The sequence below is a fragment of the Coregonus clupeaformis genome, chromosome 15 (genome assembly GCF_020615455.1).
Source record: "Coregonus clupeaformis isolate EN_2021a chromosome 15, ASM2061545v1, whole genome shotgun sequence".
Classification (NCBI taxonomy): domain Eukaryota; kingdom Metazoa; phylum Chordata; class Actinopteri; order Salmoniformes; family Salmonidae; genus Coregonus; species Coregonus clupeaformis.
In genome coordinates, this window is record NC_059206.1 from 1,061,923 (window position 1) to 1,081,214 (window position 19,292).

At 44.5% G+C, this 19,292-nt stretch overlaps 2 protein-coding genes and 1 pseudogene across 3 annotated transcripts; all 3 read left to right on the forward strand.

Moving 5' to 3' along the window:
* The first annotated feature begins 4,691 nt into the window (after nt 1–4,691).
* On the forward strand, nt 4,692–15,364 carry LOC121582166 (protein phosphatase 1 regulatory subunit 26). Of its 2 annotated transcripts, XM_041897790.2 has the most exons (5): nt 4,693–4,907; nt 6,429–10,320; nt 13,694–13,814; nt 14,563–14,618; nt 14,769–15,364. In XM_041897790.2, exons 2-5 carry the CDS (start codon nt 6,503–6,505, stop codon nt 14,791–14,793), a joined length of 4,020 nt encoding a protein of 1,339 aa, XP_041753724.2. In that variant the 5' UTR covers nt 4,693–4,907; nt 6,429–6,502; the 3' UTR covers nt 14,794–15,364. The 2 variants fall into 2 exon arrangements, with proteins under 2 accessions (XP_041753723.2, XP_041753724.2); XM_041897789.2 differs by having other exon boundaries at nt 4,692–4,907; nt 14,563–15,364.
* Nucleotides 15,365–15,450: 86 nt separating this feature from the next.
* LOC121583219 (28S ribosomal protein S2, mitochondrial-like) lies at nt 15,451–17,334 on the forward strand. Its single transcript, XM_041899411.1, has 4 exons — nt 15,451–15,529; nt 15,847–15,960; nt 16,094–16,223; nt 16,494–17,334. Exons 1-4 carry the CDS (start codon nt 15,505–15,507, stop codon nt 17,044–17,046), a joined length of 822 nt encoding a protein of 273 aa, XP_041755345.1. The 5' UTR covers nt 15,451–15,504; the 3' UTR covers nt 17,047–17,334.
* On the forward strand, nt 17,159–17,323 carry LOC121583699 (annotated as a pseudogene).
* Nucleotides 17,335–19,292: the final 1,958 nt, after the last annotated feature.

Genomic DNA, 19,292 nt, shown 5'->3' on the forward strand with positions numbered 1-19,292 from the left:
GACCGTACCTTTCCCACTCCATGAGGTACTGAAGGACCCCCACCGGCGCCTCGAATCCAGGATGGACCGGACAGAGTACGCCGGCACCCCCTCGATGTACAAAGGAGGTGGAGGGACCTCCCGTACCTCAGACTTCTGGAGTGGACCAGCCACCACCGGCCTGAGGAGAGACACATGAAACAAGGGGTTAATACGGTAATCAGGGGGGAGTAATAACCTATATGTGACCTCGTTGATTCTCCTCAGGACTTTGAACGGCCCTACAAACCGCGGGCTCAGCTTCCGGCAGGGCAGGCGGAGGGGCAGACCACTCCCCCGGCCGGTCCTGCCAATAGGACCTCAGGAACCTAACCACATCCTGATTAACCCGTTCCACCTGCCCATTACTCTCAGGGTGGAGGTCAGGCTGACCGAGACTCCCAGACGTTCCATGAACGCCTTCCAGACTTTTGATGTGAACTGGGGACCTCGGTCAGACACTATATCCTCTGGTACCCTGTAGTGCCGGAAGACGTGTGTAAACAGGGCCTCCGCAGTTTGCAGAGCCGTGGGGAGACCGGGCAGAGGAAGGAGGCGGCAGGCCTTCGAAAAGCGGTCCACAACGACCAGGATGGTGGTGTTCCCTTGAGAGAGTGGCAGATCAGTTAAAAAATCAACACTCAAATGAGACCATGGTCGTTGTGGAACTGGTAAAGGTTTTAACTTACCCGCTGGGAGGTGCCTAGGTGCCTTACTCTGGGGGCACACTGAGCAGGAGGAAACATACACCCTCACGTCCTTAGCCAAGGTAGGCCACCAGTACTTTTCGGTCAGGCAGCGCACTGTACGACCGATACCTGGGTGACCAGAGGAGTGTGACGTGTGTACACAGTAGATCAGACGATCACGGATAAGCGCAGGCACGTACTGCAGCCCAGCTGGACACTGCGGTGGAGATGGATCTGTGCGTAATGCCTGCGCTATATTCGCGTCCATCGCCCATACTACCGGCACCACATTGCAGGAGTCTGGCAGTATGGGGGTATTGTCTCTGGGCCTCTCCTCTGTATCATACAGCCGGGACAGTGCGTCTGCCTTCACGTTCTTCGTACCCGGAATGTATGACAGTGTGAAATCAAACCGGGTGAAGAATAGGGCCCACCTGGCATGGCAAGGGTTCAGCCTCCTCGCTGCCCGGATGTACTCCAGGTTACGGTGGTCCGTCCAGACAAGGAATGGGTGTTTCGCCCCCTCGAGCCAATGTCTCCACACTGTCAGAGCTCGGACAACAGCCATCAGCTCCCGATCACCAACGCCGTAGTTCTGCTCCGCCGAGCTGAGCTTCTTTGAGAAGAACGCACAGGGGCGGAGCTTGGGTGGCGTGCCCGAGCGTTGAGACAGGACTGCTCCCATCCCAACCTTGGACGCATCCACCTACACTACGAACGGTAGTGATGGATCGGGGTGGGCCAGTACCGGGGCTGAGGTGAACAGTTCCCTCAGGTTACTGAAGGCCCTGTCAGCCTCAGCAGACCAGCGGAGCTGGGACGGCCCACCCTTCAACAGAGATGTAATGGGAGCTGCGACCTTGCCAAAGCCCCGGATAAACCTCAGATAATAGTTGGCGAAGCCAAGGAAGCGCTGCACCTCCTTTACCGTGGTTGGAGTCGGCCAATTACGCACGTTTGCAATGTGGTCGCCCTCCATCTCCACACCTGTGGTAGAAATGCGGTATCCGAGGAAGGAGACGGACTGCTGGAAAAACGCACACTTTTCTGCCTTAGCATAAAAGGTCATGACTCCTGGGAGGTACAGCATCTACCCAAAGGTTTATTGCGCAATCCCCCGCCCGATGAGGTGGTAATTTAGTCGCTTTATTTTTAGAGAAGACTTGTGCCAGATCATGGTATTCGGGGGGCATGTGCATGGTGGAGGCACCGTCTGGACTTTCCACCGTGGTTGCACCAACGGAAACACCCATACACCTACCCTGACACTCTCGCGACCACCCCGTGAGAACCCTCTGCGGCCATGAGAAAGTGGGGTTGTGGAGTGCTAGCCATGGAATACCTAACACCACAGGGAAAGCAGGAGACTCAATGATGGAAAAAGTGACCTGCTCACAATGCGTCTCCTGTGTGATCATGGTGACTGGTACCGTGACTTCCTTTATCAACCCGGACCCTAATGGTCGACTATCAAGTGCTGTGATGTAGGTGGCTGGATCCGGTTGACCAGCTGGTCTCGACAGATCGGTTCTTCTTCTCTCCAGGCGTTCGACGACCTGAAGAACCCGATCCATCGCTTCCCCCAAGCTGGCCAGCATCGTGGAATGCTCCTGGACCCTTGCCACGATTCCAGGTGTGTGCTCTTCTCCCGCTGACTCCATAGCGGGTGAGTGATTCTGTGATGAGGTGTGAATGACGGAGTCAGGCGCAGGAGGTAAAACACCGAAATCAAGAGTTTATTCAGTGTACAATAGCGCATATGGCGACAGAACGAAACTAGCACAATGGAAAATCAACCTTGGCTGCATACAAGTAAGGAGTAGCTCAACCGAGCTACTCACTCTCACAACGAACAATCACTCACAAAGGACAAGGGGGCAAAGGGAACACTTATACACAGACTAATGAGGGAATGAGTACCAGGTGTGTGTGATTGACAAGACAAGACAAGACAAGACAAATGGAGTGATGATAAATGGAGCGGTAGTGGCTAGTAAGCCGGTGACGACGAACGCCGAAACCTGCCCGAGCAAGGAGGAGGGGCAGCCTCGGCTGAATTCGTGATAAGGGCCTAATTTATTTATTTCAATTGACTGATTTTCTTATATGAACTATAACTCAGTCAAATCTTTGAAATTGTTGCATGTTGCGTTTATATGTTTGTTAATGTTTCTTTTGAAAAAAAATATTTTAAAAGGAATAGTTTCACCATATTAAATGAGAGATCAGTTCACATAACAGGGTTGACCTTAAAATGAGGGACAGACGTAAATGAACTACTAATAAATAGTAATTTTCAGAAATGACTTTGTCAAAGCAACAAAATAACTAGGGCTTTACAATGATGGTGAAACTTTGAGACATTTTGGGATTAAATTAGTTTAAATCTTTCTAGAAGTGACACAAGGTTGACGAAGGGACATGTCAAAATGCTGAATTTTGGTATTTTAGAAAGTTATTTGTAAACCCTCTCAAATTCATAGACAGTGCTCTAGATCCAAGGGCTGTGCTAAGCTCACGAGTCATGACTCATGAGGCATGTTTTTTATATTATTGAAGAATTTAAAAGACCATTAAACAGATTCCCATATCCCAGACTGTAGCTTTAAGATATTTTAAGCCTGTGTGTGAGATAGTGACTGTGTCTCAAATGGCACCCTATTCCCTACAAAGTGCACTACTTGATCAGAGGGCTAAGTAGTGCATTTTGTAGGGAATAGGGTGCCATTTGGGACACAGACAGTGATTCATTAGAGAGAAAGAGAGAAATTAACTAACTCCACTGAGAATCACTGTGATAGAAGCATGTTAGAGTGAATCATAATAAAGATGAAGGGAAGGAGGGAGGGAGGAAGGGGATAGAGGGAGAGAGGGTTGTGTCCCCATAACTCCTTCTATCCCCATAATATCTATTCTCCTTCTATCCCCATAATATCTATTTTCTCCTGAAGTTTGCACTTGTTCACTTCCCTTCATGGATTTGAAAAGAAATGACTGGAATGGGAAGCTTCCTCTTGCCCATGCCTACACCAATCCAAGTTGAGACAATAAGTATCAGTATTTTGAACCTGAGGTGTAACTGCACCTGAGGGAAAGAGCAAGGTGAGAAGATGGGGTGAGGGTGATGAGTGGGGAAAGAGGGCAAGAGAAGAGAGATGAAGAGGGAGAGAGGTTAGGAGGGGAGCAGATGAGAGAGAAGAAAATAAGATATGTTTTGTTTTTGCATACAGCACCATCTTGTGGTATTTGAAACAACTACAGATAGAGAATATGTAGTATAGCTTACTGTCTGTATAGTATTCATTTGCTACTGTCACTTTCATCAACCTACAGTAAATGCATGGAACATAGTAGACAATTCATTTGTATGTCAGTTTTTAAGTGAACTTATAAACCTCAAGGATTTCCCATTATCTTCTATAAGGCTACTATTAATAATTTGAGCTGCACAATATGTATATTTGTATAACTGTATAATGTCTCGACCTGCAGCTTTGTATTAAACATATTTGTTGGAATGAAAGTGCCATCAACTTATCATACTATTAAGATTATTTACTTGTAACTCGAGGTTTTGTGATGTGCTTTTCACATTTAAGAAGGTCTAATTATTGCAAAATGTCATTAGGCCACAATATTTCGTAATATGTAATGACATTTGTGTAATGGATATTATTTATAACATCATAGGCTACTTTAATTTAATTAGGCCTAATCTCTAATATGCCTGGCTGTCCATATCAATAATATCTTAATCATATAAAATGGTTTGTAGGTTAATAGGTTCTAGGTTAACATCAGGAGGAGCTGTTACGTAAAGCTAACATGGTCCTTACTGACAGTCAGTTGTTGTGAACTTTGAGAGCTAGGCTATATGTTATTTTACTGTTCCTTTAAAGAAGTTGGCCAAGGTGTAGCACCGACAACTGGTAAAGTACGTCAAAATATAATTTATTCAACATTCTGGCATGTAGAGGTCGTGAGAGAACTTTCCTGATTCAAACGCTAATTTCTGCCTGACATAGAATTCAATGCAATTTAATATCGGGTTTCCTGGCAAGCGGAGGTGGAGAGGAAGGCGTGCTCGAGACCGTGCACTGTTTGCGCGTGTAAGTTCTGTGTGTGGATACTGAAATCTAAAGAATTACAAGGGAAATTAAATGAACGTGTAGGCCCTACGAGCGATCCAACTATAACCAGGTAAATTGAACTAAGTTGATGTGCTGATATGTCTTGTGCCTACACTTCCGTGTGAATTAATATTTAGAGGTTGTTGAGGTGCACAATACAAAGGTTTTCTTCGCAGACAAATGCCTGTTCTACGGTGGAGGCCCGCCAGTATCTTATTTCTCAATACACGGAATATGTTCAGTGAGATCCCCTATCCCGCCTGTTTTATACCTTTCTATTAATATCGTTATTAGTGAGAAAAATATTGTCGAATTACCGGTGTCTTTTGAGAAGATGACAACATAAAGCGAGGGTTTGAAGGAGCAGTAGCCAGGTAGCGGAGGAACATGGTTGCTCTGCGGTGTCTCCTACTGATACGCACCGGGCATCAGTGCAGCCCGAGCCGCTAGAGGGATACGGGCCTGCCGGGGGTGGCGTTGCGACAACCAGGGCATTGAGGTTCGGAGACAATGCCCTCAACATACGTGAACGATTTTGTTGGAAAGCAAACGTTCCTATTTATCAGGTATAGCCATCTGCAGAGGATGTTACTGTTGTTACCACAGGTAACGTTAAACGTTTACAGTTTGTATGGATGGTAACAATATTTTTGGATTCAGTGTTAAAAGTCGTTCTCGGCTATTATGTATGATGACGGCTATCACATTTGGACATGGATTGTCGTCTATAGTGACTATACCTTCCTACACTGGCTATACAGTAAGTTACATTGACTCATCTATCCACGTTGTATTCGTGACCACACAATATCTGAGTTTTTGTGGTATGTTATTTCATTAAACAGTAGCCTAGGCTTGGTCTTCTCCGGGCTTGCAGCCCTCCCTTCTTTCTCAGCGGGCTACTGCAGCCTGGGATGTCGGCAACGTTGTTTATCACTCTCCTTGGTTGACAAAGTGGAGAGATACAGAATGTCGGGTTTGAGTATCGCGCTACACATGACCGCCCCTTACACCTGCTAGTTTGATGCAGTGCATTCGCGCATGACGTAGTCTATCTGTAGAATAACCTAATTGGTTGAGTGATAAGACATTCATATTCTGGCAGATTTGGTATTTTTGCCAATTTCGGCCAATGCCCTTACTGCATTGCTGTAGCTATACCCTGACTCAATTGGGATTCCCTGTATAAATAAAGGTTAAATAAATAAATTTAAAGCATTGTAATAATCATGATACTCAATAAAGGACCATTTCAGCAGTGATGTACTTTTCAAAGGTTTTCTATTCCTTTCTAGGTCCATAATCAGAAATACAAGACCAATATGATGGGTAGCAGAGGTGTCATGCCCATAGGGGGCACAGGGGCTGTTTCAGGTGTTTGAATAATGCAAAATTCTTCAATTTACGGACAGGGGGGCGAGCTCCCCTCCGGACCACCCCCCTCACATACTTTGTGCCCCCTCATCCTTTGTGCCTGTAGCCTACAGTTAAAATCTGAACAATAATAATAAAAAATACTGTATGTTAGTATGATATGAATACAAAAGCTGTATTTTGACTCTCTCTCTTATTGTTTCCCTCTTTGTTTCAGATGTAAAGATGTGAGTGTGGTCTGAGGCAGCTGTGTTCCCATGCTCCAGACCCCCACCCCAGCACCACACTAGAATGTACTTGATGAACTTGCCTCCAGTCGCGGCATTGCACACAGAATGGAGGTCATTGTGCGGCGTTCTGCCCAGAGGCTTTAGCGGTCTGCCCCTGTGCTTCAATGAGTCTGACAGTGACTTGTCCACCACCGGAACACCCATCTCAGAGAAGGTCCAGATGATCATAGAGAGCCTAAGGAGCACCCAGTCCTCACTCAACATGGGCGACGAGACAAAGGGGAACCAAGTGCTATCAGGACAACCAGTACAGGAGGCTGGAGCCCGGGGCTCCCAGGGCCAAGGCTTCAAGGCCCGGAGGGGGCCTCCTGTGGTTATGGGACCAAAGCCCAAATTCAGAGGCCCTCTTCCTCTCACTCACACTGATAACTTGCTGGCACTGCCAGAAGTTTCCTATAATGTTGATTCGGAGAGTTCTGACGGCGATGACTCTGTAGATAGAGGCATCGAGGAGGCCATACAGGAGTACCTGAAGGAAAAGGATGACCACAAACGCAAGGCTGAGCCAGAGCCAGCCACTAATATTTTACAGCCACCCAAGATGCCCCGGAGGGAGGCTCCTCCAACCTTTCCGGAACCTACTAAACAACATTCCGACAGCAATAAGGTTTTAACTGCCAGCAACCAGGTTCCGAGAAGTCTCAAAACAGAGACACACAACACACCACCACCCGTGAAAAAACGTGTAAAAAGTAAGATACCCACCTGCAAAGAGAATCCCTTTAAGAAACTGGACACAACAAGCAACACAGTGGTGGTAAAAAAACAGTCTTCTTTGGAACAAAAGAGAGGCCCCTACAATTCCAACCCTCTCTCTGACAAACGGAAGTGTCCTGTACTGAAAGCAGTGAATGTGGAGGAACACTTGTCTGACAGTGACAGCAGCAGCAGTAGTGATGATGGCATCGAGGAGGCTATTCAACGCTACCAGCAGGAGAAGAAGAAAGAGAGACATGTAGGCAGACAGTCCTCCAAACCCCTTCTCCTCCTCAAAGAGGAGTCAGACTCCAGCAGCAGTGACGACGGAATAGAGGAGGCTATCTGCCACTACCAGCTGGAGAAGCAGAAAGAGAAGAGTGTACCCAAGCTCTCTCTATCTCAACCCAAACAAAAGCAAGTGAGTAAAGTAGCGGCTCCCCTGCACTGTCCAGAGAGCACAAGCACTCAGGCAGCGGCCATGAAAAAACGCAAACGGTCTAAAAATAAGAAACCTGAGACTAGCGATTTAAAATCATCTCCACCCTCTCAAACTCCTGGTTCCTCACTCTCTCTTATCAAGAAGAGATTAGCAGCTAGCAGCCCCAAAGGGAACGGCCTCCTCCTGTCGACTAAAGTGGAGCCCCTGCGAGAGTGGGAGCAAGAGCAGCACACCACCCCAGGCCCAGCCACCTTGAAGGTGAACACCATCACCACCACCCCAGGCCCAGCCACCCTGAAGGTGAACACCATCACCACCACCCCAGGCCCAGCCACCCTGAAGGTGAACACCATCACCACCACCCCAGGCCCAGCCATCCTGAAGGTGAACACCATCACCACCACCACAGCTGAGCTGATGTGTGCTGAGGCCATTCTGGACATTTCTAAAGCTGTCATTAAAATGCCAGAGGCCTTTAACCCTAACGTAGCAGCAGCAGGCCTTATCAATATCAACAGCAGCTCCACGGAGTCCACCACCACTACTTCTCTTCTCATCTCTACAAACTGCCCTGATGATGATGATGATAATAAAAGTGATGATGAGAGCTCCATTGACAGTGAGGATGGGATCGAACAGGAAATCCGGAAGTTTCTTGAGAAGAAAGCCCAAATGCACAAACTGCCGCCTGGGCCCGGCTCAGCAGTTGGTACTACAAGCCCGGATGGAACCAACAAAACAACAGAACCAGAGAAAAACGCCAAACTGAGTCCGGCCCAGAAGAAAACACTGAGGCTGTCTGTGACGCAGAAAAGAAAACGCAAAGCAGAAGGTGGCAGCAGGAGGGGTTCCAAGGAAGAAGGAGAGACTGATCTCAAAATGAAAGAAGAGGCAGTCCCAAAGCATTTGACCAAGCATGACCAAGGGTCAAGGTCATCCATTTCCTCCCTGAAAAAAGCCCCACTGAAATCAGTGAGGGACTCAGAGAGGAGGAGGGAACAGGGTGGCGACAAGAGTAGCTCACTGGACAGTGACGAAGACCTGGACAATGCAATAAAAGACTTGCTCAAGACTAAGAAGAAGTTGAAAAAGAAGACTAGAGATATAAAGTTGAAGTCAAGGAAGGGCCTTGAGGATGAGGAGCTTTTGTGTAGAAAAACATCACACTTAAAAAAGCATGAGCCCAAGACCACCAGCCTTTTGAAAACTAGCTTTAAAGTCACTACTACTACCGCCCAGAGTCAGAACAACAACAGAAAAAAAGGCACATTTAGTAAGAATGCGTCACAGTATCCACAGAGCAATGAGAAGAAAGAGCCACTCAACCAGGCAGATGAGATGGACCGATCTCAAGGGAACAGGGATGTAGAAGTCTTGTCAAGAGAGAATAACCCAGTCGTGGTTCAGATCAAGGAAGATAGCAGTTCAGTGGACAGCGACGACAGTATCGAACAGGAGATCAGAAAGTTCCTGGCGGAAAAGGCCAAGGTTTCTACTACCACAGTGAAAACAGATGATAGAGAGGAGATCGGGAACGGCAAGGGCAAAACTAAATCGGAAAATCAGCTGGCTGAAAATCCAAGGATAGACGTTACTCAATTCTCTGACCTGCCTCGTCAGAGCAGTCGTGAGCAGAGAGGAGTTCCGGACAGCAGAATCTTTCCAAACACACCCCCTGTCCAGCCAGTGCCAGGAAACCCCAACCCCACCCTAGAAACAGCCAGGGGGTCATGCCTCCTCTCAGCCCTCACCCCCAGCTCGTATCCTCCAGCTCTGGAGCCTGTTGATGGTGCTGTGTCTGGGGCTGCCAGAGCAGAGAAGAGGAGGAGATCTAGTTCAGATTCAGGAAGCGTTGATACCCACCAAAGTGCCAACTCTGAGATGGCAAGGGATCACAGCTACAGGTCATTACCCAGCACCAGCTACCCCTTGCCCAGGACTGACTCGGAGCCGTGGCGTAAGAGCCAAGCGATCCCCACCACTGAGACAAAAGAGAAGATCCATAACCGGAACCCATTCCAGTACAGCTCACCTAGTTTCGGTGAGAAGACAGCCACCGCTCCAGCGTATCAGTGTGGAGTACCAGCCAGTATCTATCCCCATAGGAGGAGTATTGCACCTGCACCTGCACCGGATACACCTGTCTCCACCCGTCCTGCTGCTGTACGGACTGGGAGCAGCATCAGATCACCACTGGTTCCTTTCCACCGCCCCTCATCCTCAGAGACCACATCTACGTCGGCTGCTGTCTTCAGCTCCCCGTTCCCCAGCCTGACCAGGAGACCTACGGAGATGGGACCATCAGGGGGGTACTTCCTTCAGGGTCATGGGTCCGGGTCAGGCAGCCGCTGGGGTCAATCCCCAACCCTGACCCCGGGGCTGTCGGAGAGCAGCGTGGTACACGTGGCCAAGGACCAGACAATGTTTGTCGAACTGTCCACGAACAAGACCAACCATGTACAGGTCAGAAGCAGGGAGGTGAAGGTGAGCGAGGGAAAGGAGGAAAGGAGGAGAGACTTGCCAGCAGGAGAGAGTGAGAGAGAAAGGCAGAGCAGGAAGACAGAGGAGAGAGGAGAAGAGCAGATAGGAAGACGAGGAGAGGAGGAGTGTGTAGATGAGACCGATGTCAGCGAGTCAGATGAGAGGACGAGCCCAGAGAAGAAGCAGGGCTTTCCCACTTTGTAAGTGCAGGCCTTTTCCTTGTTTGTGAGGTCACATAGCAGCATCACATAACCTTTTTTTATGTTAGATCTTTACATCTTAGTTAGCCTATTGAGTGTACCCTCCTTCCTAGTGGATATCATGTAGATTCAAGTACATTTGTTCGTTTGTAGGTTCCAACGGATTGTTTGTTTGTTGTTAATACACAAAGCCTCTTTTTATGTTTGTACATTTTATACATCTATTTAAATACTATAACGCAATGTCATTGAGAATTTCAGACTAAAACCTTCCTTTTTTTCATTTGTGCTCTTAGATTATTATTTTTTTACATTCTTATCATTGAAATCCTTAAAAGCAATATCAGCCACCGCCCTGAAACAACAAGCGGAGTGCATGAATGGTAGGACCACCTAATGCACAGCTGTGTGTCTGGTTGTTTCTGACAGGAACTGAGATGGTTATTTTTGTTTCACCAATGTCTCACTGACATTTTTTTCAAGATACAACATATCAAAACCCAATCGAAGACCTCTCAAAGTTATCAGGCCAAAGATATAGGCCTAACCACCCAAATATAGTATATGAATAGTCAGTACAATAAAATATTGGGTCAAAAATAAACAATTGAAGACATCATTTGACAGGGAGCATTGAGGTAGAAGTGTTTTGTAGCTCCATGGATGAGTGGCTGAAGGGACTTATTTTTGTCATGCAAATACATCAGACTGTATTCAACTAATATTCCTGTGTGTGTGTGTGTGTGTGTGTGTGTGTGTGTGTGTTTCCCTTGTCCTCCTTCTAATTTGTCCATCGGCCAAAATCTTTTCATTACATTCTAATATAGTCTTCCCCTGTTTTAATGGCACAAACGCATGTAAACAAAAAAGTATCATATCATATTCTCATAACAAGCCAGTTTATCCCTTGGCATAAGGTAGACCTATATTTCTGTTTGTTCTCTTTAAGGGTTCTGTCAGTAGTTGTTTAAAATAGCAAAAGCAACTAACCTCAGTCACAAATGCTGTTTTTACATGTGTTTTTTGTATATTTGTTCTGTCTGATGAAAATATACAAATACTTATTGAATTTTTGCGGCCTATCATGAAGAGATGTTCCTCTTTACAATCAGGCACATTGCCCATATCAATGGTTGATTTCCCTCTAACAAACTGTCAACAGCACACACAAAATCATGAAGGCTCTTCGTATTTCTTGACTTGCCATTTGGTTGTTTTTTGTTTTATGTTCTAGTAGTTTTCTTGAATTTTGTTATGTGGAAAATTATTTATTTTTGTTTATGAAAAAAGGAGGAAAAAATAATTTTACTGAACATGCAGTGCATCGCCAGTTTTCATAAATATTTAGCAAAAATTGAACTTTTCTCCCTTTTCCCCGTCAGAAGAAATAAACTTTGACTGTATCTTTAAAGTGCAACCGTGTAATAAAGAGTGAATTTCATCAATAGTGGTGCATGTCTTATCTAATTCAATTATAATACATACTGTATGTGAATCATTAACACTAAATTCAAGATTTTTATGGTCAATATGAGTGCGTTTGTGCATGTATTTGTGGAAAACAACAAAGGTAATCATATGGTGTTTAATATTTAAAATGTATCTTCAACAATATTAAAAACATACCTTGATATTGCTCAACAAAGATGGGCCATAAATACAGTGCCTTCGGAAAGTATTCAGACCACTTTACTTTTTCCAAATTTTACGTTACAGCCTTATTCTAAAATTGATTAAATCTTCCCCCCCCCCAATACCCCATAATGACAAAGCAAAAACATACACACAAAAAAAAATGTATGCACGCATGACTGTAAGTCGCTTTGGATAAAAGCGTCTGCTAAATGGCTTATTATTATTATTAAAAATTACATAAGTATTCAGACCCTTTACTCAATACTTGGTTGAAGCAACTTTTGCAGAGATTACAGCCTCGAGTCTTCTTTGGTATGACACTACAAGCTTGGCACACCTGTATTTGGGGATTTTCTCCCATTCTTCTCTGCAGATCCTCTCAAGCTCTGTCAGGTTAGATGGGGAGCGTTGCTGCACAGCTATTTTCAGGTCTCTCCAGAGATGTTAGATCGGGTTCAAGTCCGGGTTCTGGCTTGTCCACTCAAGGACATTCAGAGACTTGTCCGAAAGCCACTCCTGCATTGTCTTGGATGTTTTCTTAGGGTCGTTGTCCTGTTGGAAGGTGAAACTTCGCCCCCAGTCTGAGGTCCTGAGCGCTCTGGAGCAGGTTTTCATCAAGGATCTCTCTCTGTACTTTGCTCCGTTCATCTTTCCCTCGATCCTGACTAGTCTCCCAGTTCCTGCTGGTGAAAAACATCCCCACAGCATTATTCTGCCACCACCATGCTTCACCGTAGGGATGGTGCCAGGTTTCCTCCAGATGTGACGCTTGGCATTCAGGCCAAAGAGTTCAATCTTGGTTTCATTAGACCAGAGAATCTTGTTTCTCATGGTCTGAGAGCCTTTAGGTGTCTTTTGGCGATCTCCAAGCAGGCTGTCGTGCCTTTTACTGAGGAGTGGCTTCCGTCTGGCCACTACCATAAAGGCCTGATTGGTGGAGTGCTGCAGAGATGGTTGTGCTTCTGAAAGGTTCTCCCATCTCCACAGAGGAACTCGAGAGCTCTATCAGAGTAACTATCGGGTTCTTGGTCACCTCCCTGACCAAGGCCCTTCACCCCGATAGCTCAGTTTGGCCGGGCGGCCAGCTCTAGGAAGAGTCTTGGTGGTTCCAAACTTCTTCCATTTAAGAATGAAGGAGGCCACTGTGTTCTTGGGGACCTTCAATGCTGCAGAAATGTTTTGGTACCCTTCCCCAGATCTGTGGCTCGACACAATCCTGTCTCGGAGCTCTATGGACAATTCCTTCGACATCATGGCTTGGTTTTTGCTCTGACATGCACTGTCAACTGTGGGACCTTATATAGACAAGTGTGTGCCTTTCCAAATCATGTCCAATCAATTGAATTGACCACAGGTGGACTACAATCAAGTTGTAGAAACATCTCAAGGATGATCAATGGAAACAGGATGAACCTGAGCTCAATTTCGAGTCTCATAGCAAAGGGTCTGAATACCTATTTATTGCCTTACCTCCATAACTTACTACATTTGCACACACTGTATATATTTTCTATTGTGTTATTGACTGTATGTTTTTGTTTATCCCATGTGTAACTCTGTGTTGTTGTTGTTTTTATCGCACTGCTTTGCCTTATCTTGGCCAGGTTGCAGATGTAAATGAGAACTTGTTCTCAAATGGCCTACCTGGTTAAATAAAGGTGAAATAAAAAATAAGTAAAAGATCAGTCAGTCTGTCTACATAAACTGATGGTTATTCCCCTGCTCTGCCTTGCCCCAGGTCTCTGTCCAGCTCTATTGACCCTGGTATCACCCTCAGCCCTTACATAGCATTGAACACAGAGGAAAGGAGCAAGAGGTTCAGATGGATGTATAAGGCATTTGCTGTAAATCAGCCAAAGGTACAGTGACATACAGGGACAGTTGCACACTGCCCATACAATGCCAATCAAACACCAACAAAAAACAGAGTTGGATAGGTGTACCCAGTGCTTAATTTGAGCCGGCACCTCTCCGTTTTGGACTGTTTTGTTCCAGGATCTGTTTGACTGGATCCGGTACCTCTCATGGTATGAAAAATAATGGTCACTTTTTGCAATGTAAAAATGCAAATGAGAGAGATCAAAGTTAATTTGAGTTGCCTCTTCGGTTTTCAGCCTGGGACTGATATTCTAAGAGTTGATTTGGGTTGGGCCGGCCCGGGCTTATGGTTTTTGTAACATTGTAAGCTATGTTTGAGACCAATGCGTGGCCATAGCTGTGTGAGTAGCGCGCCTGTATCTCACAGAACTAAAATGTTCCACATGTGTAAGTGCCTCTACTCTATTGCTCTATGCCACTACGCAAATGCGATGAAATGCATGAAATGCTTTATTATTAATGTTGTTGTTTTTTCTTATGTGTTCCGGTACCTCAGAGCTCCCCAGGGTACCCCCTCTCCAACTCACATTTTGTTCCAGCACCTCCCAATTGACAAATTAAGCACTGGGTGTGCCCCTATGCGTTTGTTGGAGTTTATTAGGCATTGTAATGGGCAGTGTGCAAGGGGCTTTACAGTGTATTCCAATCTGTCTGGAATAGGTTTGTGATCAATTGGGGTTTGTTGGCTTGGTTTGTTAACAATGGATTATTTTGGGGGCTCTTTTTCAGAAGACCAAGATTGAGAAACCTGTGAAGAGAAAGCTCCAATTTCTACCTCTATCCAGGTACATTTTGTCAGTCAAACCTTGTCATATTTAACCTACTTGATAACACAATACATAGATAACACATAGATAAATAGAGTAGGCACTGCCATGATTCAATTAGAAGACAAGGAGGGTTCATTGAGTGTAATGAATTATTTTGCTTTACAGGATAAATAAATCAACTGGGAAGTAAAGTGCAGAAACACAGATGTTTTTTTTTACAAGAATATCTTTCAAGATTTCTTATCAGACATTTAAATGAGTATATGCATTTTTACATTTACATTTTACTCATTTAGCAGATGCTTTTATCCAAAGCGACTTACAGTCATGTGGATGAAAACTGGTCAAGAGGGTTTGTCTGTTGTATGTGAATTGTTTGATTCTGAATTATGTTGGTTATGTTGAAATTGCATTTTGTTGTTATTGTTCAACAATGTTAGAATTTTTTATATTTGTTTAATATTTGGATAAACTTATTTTTTTATTAGGCTATGGGTTCTCAATAGTCAAATTGAGAGTTGTTGAAGAATATTTTCAATTTCAATACATTTTATAGATTGACTTCTACATCACATTCATATTAATGTTAAAATATAAGTTATTGATACTTTTGAAAAAACACAGTTATGAAATCAACATATCCAAAAAATCCAGATGTTACAGTATTTGGCTGGAATTTGACAATAAATAATGTAGGCTACCAGAGAGTACAGTATGGTTTGTAACTGTGGTATTACAATTCAATAAAGTTTTTGAATAAGCTTTCAACTACATGAGTCTCATGGGAGTTGTAGTTCAATTGAAATTATTGACATGTGATCTAGTGCGTAAGACACATCCAATGGACTTCAACTACCATTCGCATATATCTTTGACCTTCAGTGGGAGGGGACGAGCAAGCATGGCAGCTGGAGTGCTTACGAAAGGTAAATTTTATTTACATTATACAATCAATTAATATATTTTCGTTATGATTATGACAGGAAATAGATTTTGCATCTCTTTTGCTACCTTGCCAGACTGTACAACCTATGCTCGTTTTTAATTGGCCGACAATTCAATTACACAACCAATGCTAAACACAACCAACGCTAACTGGCTAACGTTGGCTAGCAGTAGCATCACACATCCAAATGAAGTTGGATGGTCAACGTTACAATGTAATGTTTTGAATGTTGTAGCTTGCTACTGTCTTTATCGTTCGACTGCTAGCTAACTGACTATGCTGGTGGGTTTCTTGTAGGTTTGTGTGGGTTCCGCCAGCCCCGGATTGTTGCAGCCGGATCCTCCTGTAGTAGACTGCTCTATGCGACTGCTGCAGCAGTCAAAACACTCCCTTTGCAAACTGACAGCACAGGTAGGTAGAGTTGTCAGTGACACGTACTGTTTGCTATCTTACAGTTGTTATAGCTATGGATATTTAGTTTAACACGCATTCACAACGCTTCTCTACAATCACAAAGAACTAACTTCTCCATTTTTTTTTATAGCTGTCACTGGAAAGATCCAGAACCTGCCTCTTGAAACGCCAGATTTCTTCCGCTTGTCAGAACTCTTCTCCTTGAAAGATCTATTTGATGCCAGAGTGCACCTTGGACACAAGAAAGGTTGCAGACACAGGTTGGATGGCTTTGATTTTCATAGTTCATCTGACAGTTATTTGTTGCACATTGGGTTACGTTCTCATTGTGGTTCGTATTGTCCTTATCTAACCTCTTGCATCAGAGTAAAGTAGAATAAAGTAAAACCAGCTGGATTATCTTCATAGGGCAACATGCCTTGCAGGTTTCATATACAGAGACAGACAACATACTGTAGGTATGAACAGGAGCACATTGTCACACAAACATTGATCTTGATTCTCTCTCTCATTCCCTCCCTCTCTACTAGGCTGATGGAGCCCTACCTGTTCGGCAGTCGTCTGGACCAGGACATCATCGACCTGGACCAGACAGTGGAGCACCTCAAGAGCGCCCTGAACTTCACCGCCCACATCGCCTACCGCGGCGGCGTCATCCTCTTCGTCTCCCGCCGCCGCCAGTTCGGCCACCTGGTGGAGAGCACGGCAGGGGACTGCGGAGAATATGCCCACACACGCTACTGGCAAGGTGGTCTGCTCACCAACGCCCCCATCCAGTACGGTTCGGGGGTCCGGCTGCCTGACCTCATCGTCTTCCTCTCAACGCTCAACAACGTCTTCCAGCAGCATGTGGGGGTCCGCGATGCGGCCAAGATGAATATACCCACAGTGGGGGTGGTGGACTCTAACTGCAACCCCAGCCTGGTGACATACCCGGTGCCTGGGAATGATGACACACCGGCCGCCATGGAGCTGTACTGCCGCCTCTTCAAGATGACCATCAACAGGGCCAAGGACAAGAGAAGGCAGATGGCGCTGCTGCAGGGTCTATCGCCAGCAGGCCTCACACCGGGCTCCTCGTGAGAGGCCTGGTGGAATTAATGAAGGGCCCCTGTTTGAGTTCTTTGAAAATGCATTCTTCCATTTTTACTCTCTTCCTTGAAGTAAACCCTGATCTTAAATGATGGGATAGGGGAAATCTCTGCCTTTTGGCTAAGATCAAGTGTAGTATTTGAAAGCAAGTGTTCCACTTCATAGTTTGCCCCAACATATGTTATTGGTCAGGTGTAGCGAAGTGCTTGTGTTCCTAGCTTCAACAGTGCAGTAGTGTCTAACAGTTCACAACAATACACACATCTCAAAGTAAAAGAATGGAATTAAGAAATATACTATCTTTCAAAAGTTTGTTTTCGAAAGAAAAGCAATTTTTTTGTCCATTAAAATAACATCAAATTGATCAAAAATACAGTGTAGACATTGTTAATTTAGTAAATTGCTATTGTTGCTGGAAATGGCTGATTGTTAATGGAATATCTACATAGGCGTACAGAGGCCCATTATCAGCAACCATCAGTCCTGTGTTCCAATGGCACGTTGTGTTTGCTAATCCAAGTTTATCATTTTAAAAGGCTAATTGATCATTAGAAAACCCTTTTGCAATGATGTTAGCACAGCTGAAAACTATATTGTGCTGATTAAAGAAGCAATAAATCTGGCCTTTTTTTGTTGTTGTCATTTAGCAGACGCTCTTATCCAGAGCGACTTACAGGAGCAATTAGGGTTAAGTGCCTTGCTCAAGGGCACATCGACAGATTTTTCACCTAGTCGGCTCGGGGATTAGAACCAGCGACCTTCCGGTTACTGGCACAACGCTCTTAACCACTAAGCTACCTGCCGTATCTGGAGCATCGGCAATTGTGTATATTCATCCGGGATGCTGACTTTCTAGGCAGAGTTGCAAAGAAAAAGCCATATCGTAGACTGGCCAATAAAAATAAAAAATTAAGATTGGCAGTCTGAGATATGGCTTTTTCTTTGCAACTCTGCCTAGAAGGTCAGCATCCCGGAGTCTCCTCTTCACTGTTGACATTGAGACTGGTGTTTTGCGGGTACTATTTAATGAAGCTGCCAGTTGAGGACCTGTGAGGCGCCTGTTTCTCAAACTAGACACTCTTAATGTATTTGTCCTCTTGCTCAGTTGTGCACCGGGGCCTCCCACTCCTCTTTCTATTCTGATTAGAGCCAGTTTGCACTGTTCTGTGAAGGGAGTAGTACACAGCGTTGTACGAGATCTTCAGTTTCTTGGCAATTTCTCGCATAGAATAGCCTTCATTTCTCAGAACAAGAATAGACTGACGAGTTTCTGAAGAAAGTTATTTGTTTCTGGCCATTTTGAGCCTGTAAATGAACCCACAATTGCTGATGCTCCAGATACTCAACTAGTCTCAAGAAGGCCAGTTGTATTGCTTCTTTAATCAGCACAACAGTTTTCAGCTGTGCTAACATAATAGCAAAAGGGTTTTCTAATGATCAATTAGCCTTTTCAAATGATCAACTTGGATTAGCAAACACAACGTGCCATTGGAACACAGGACTGATGGTTGCTGATAATGGGCCTCTGTATGCCTATGTAGATATTCCATTAAAAATCATCAGTTTCCAGCTACAATAGTCATTTACAACATTAACAATGTCTACACTGTATTTCCGATCAATTTGATGTTATTTTAATGGATAAAAAAATTGCTTTTCTTTCAAAAACAAGGAAATATCTAAGTGACCCCAAACTTTTGAAAGGTAGTGTATATAAATATTATATTCATGTCAGATTAGGGATTTATGCCAAGGAAGGGAGGGTAAAGGATGCATTATCAAAGTATTCAAACACTGCCAAGGACTGTACTGCTAAAATACTATAGATACTTTATGAAGCACCTTTTTTTCAGCAACAGATTTGGTGCATTTGTACAGAGTTGTTGCTATTTGTCTATATTTATCTATGGAGAAACATAGGTTTACAAAGGATGTGTAATTCCAATGTTTGTTCCATCATCAAACTGATCCAAATTTGATCAACATGTTTCCAGATTATTGCTAACTCTCAACTTGACATTGCCTGGTAAAATAAAAAATAAGCTGTTTCTGTATCTAATGACATGAATGCACTCATACTATTTACCAAGTAAACTTTCTTTTCACTAAATATGTGTGGTCTCCTCGTGTGCATTTTTCTACATTCCAACTCTTTCCTTGAATTGTAATACTCGGCTAAAATCTTAGTGTATCCAGTCATATAAAAGGAATGACTGAATTAATCTAACATCATTGTA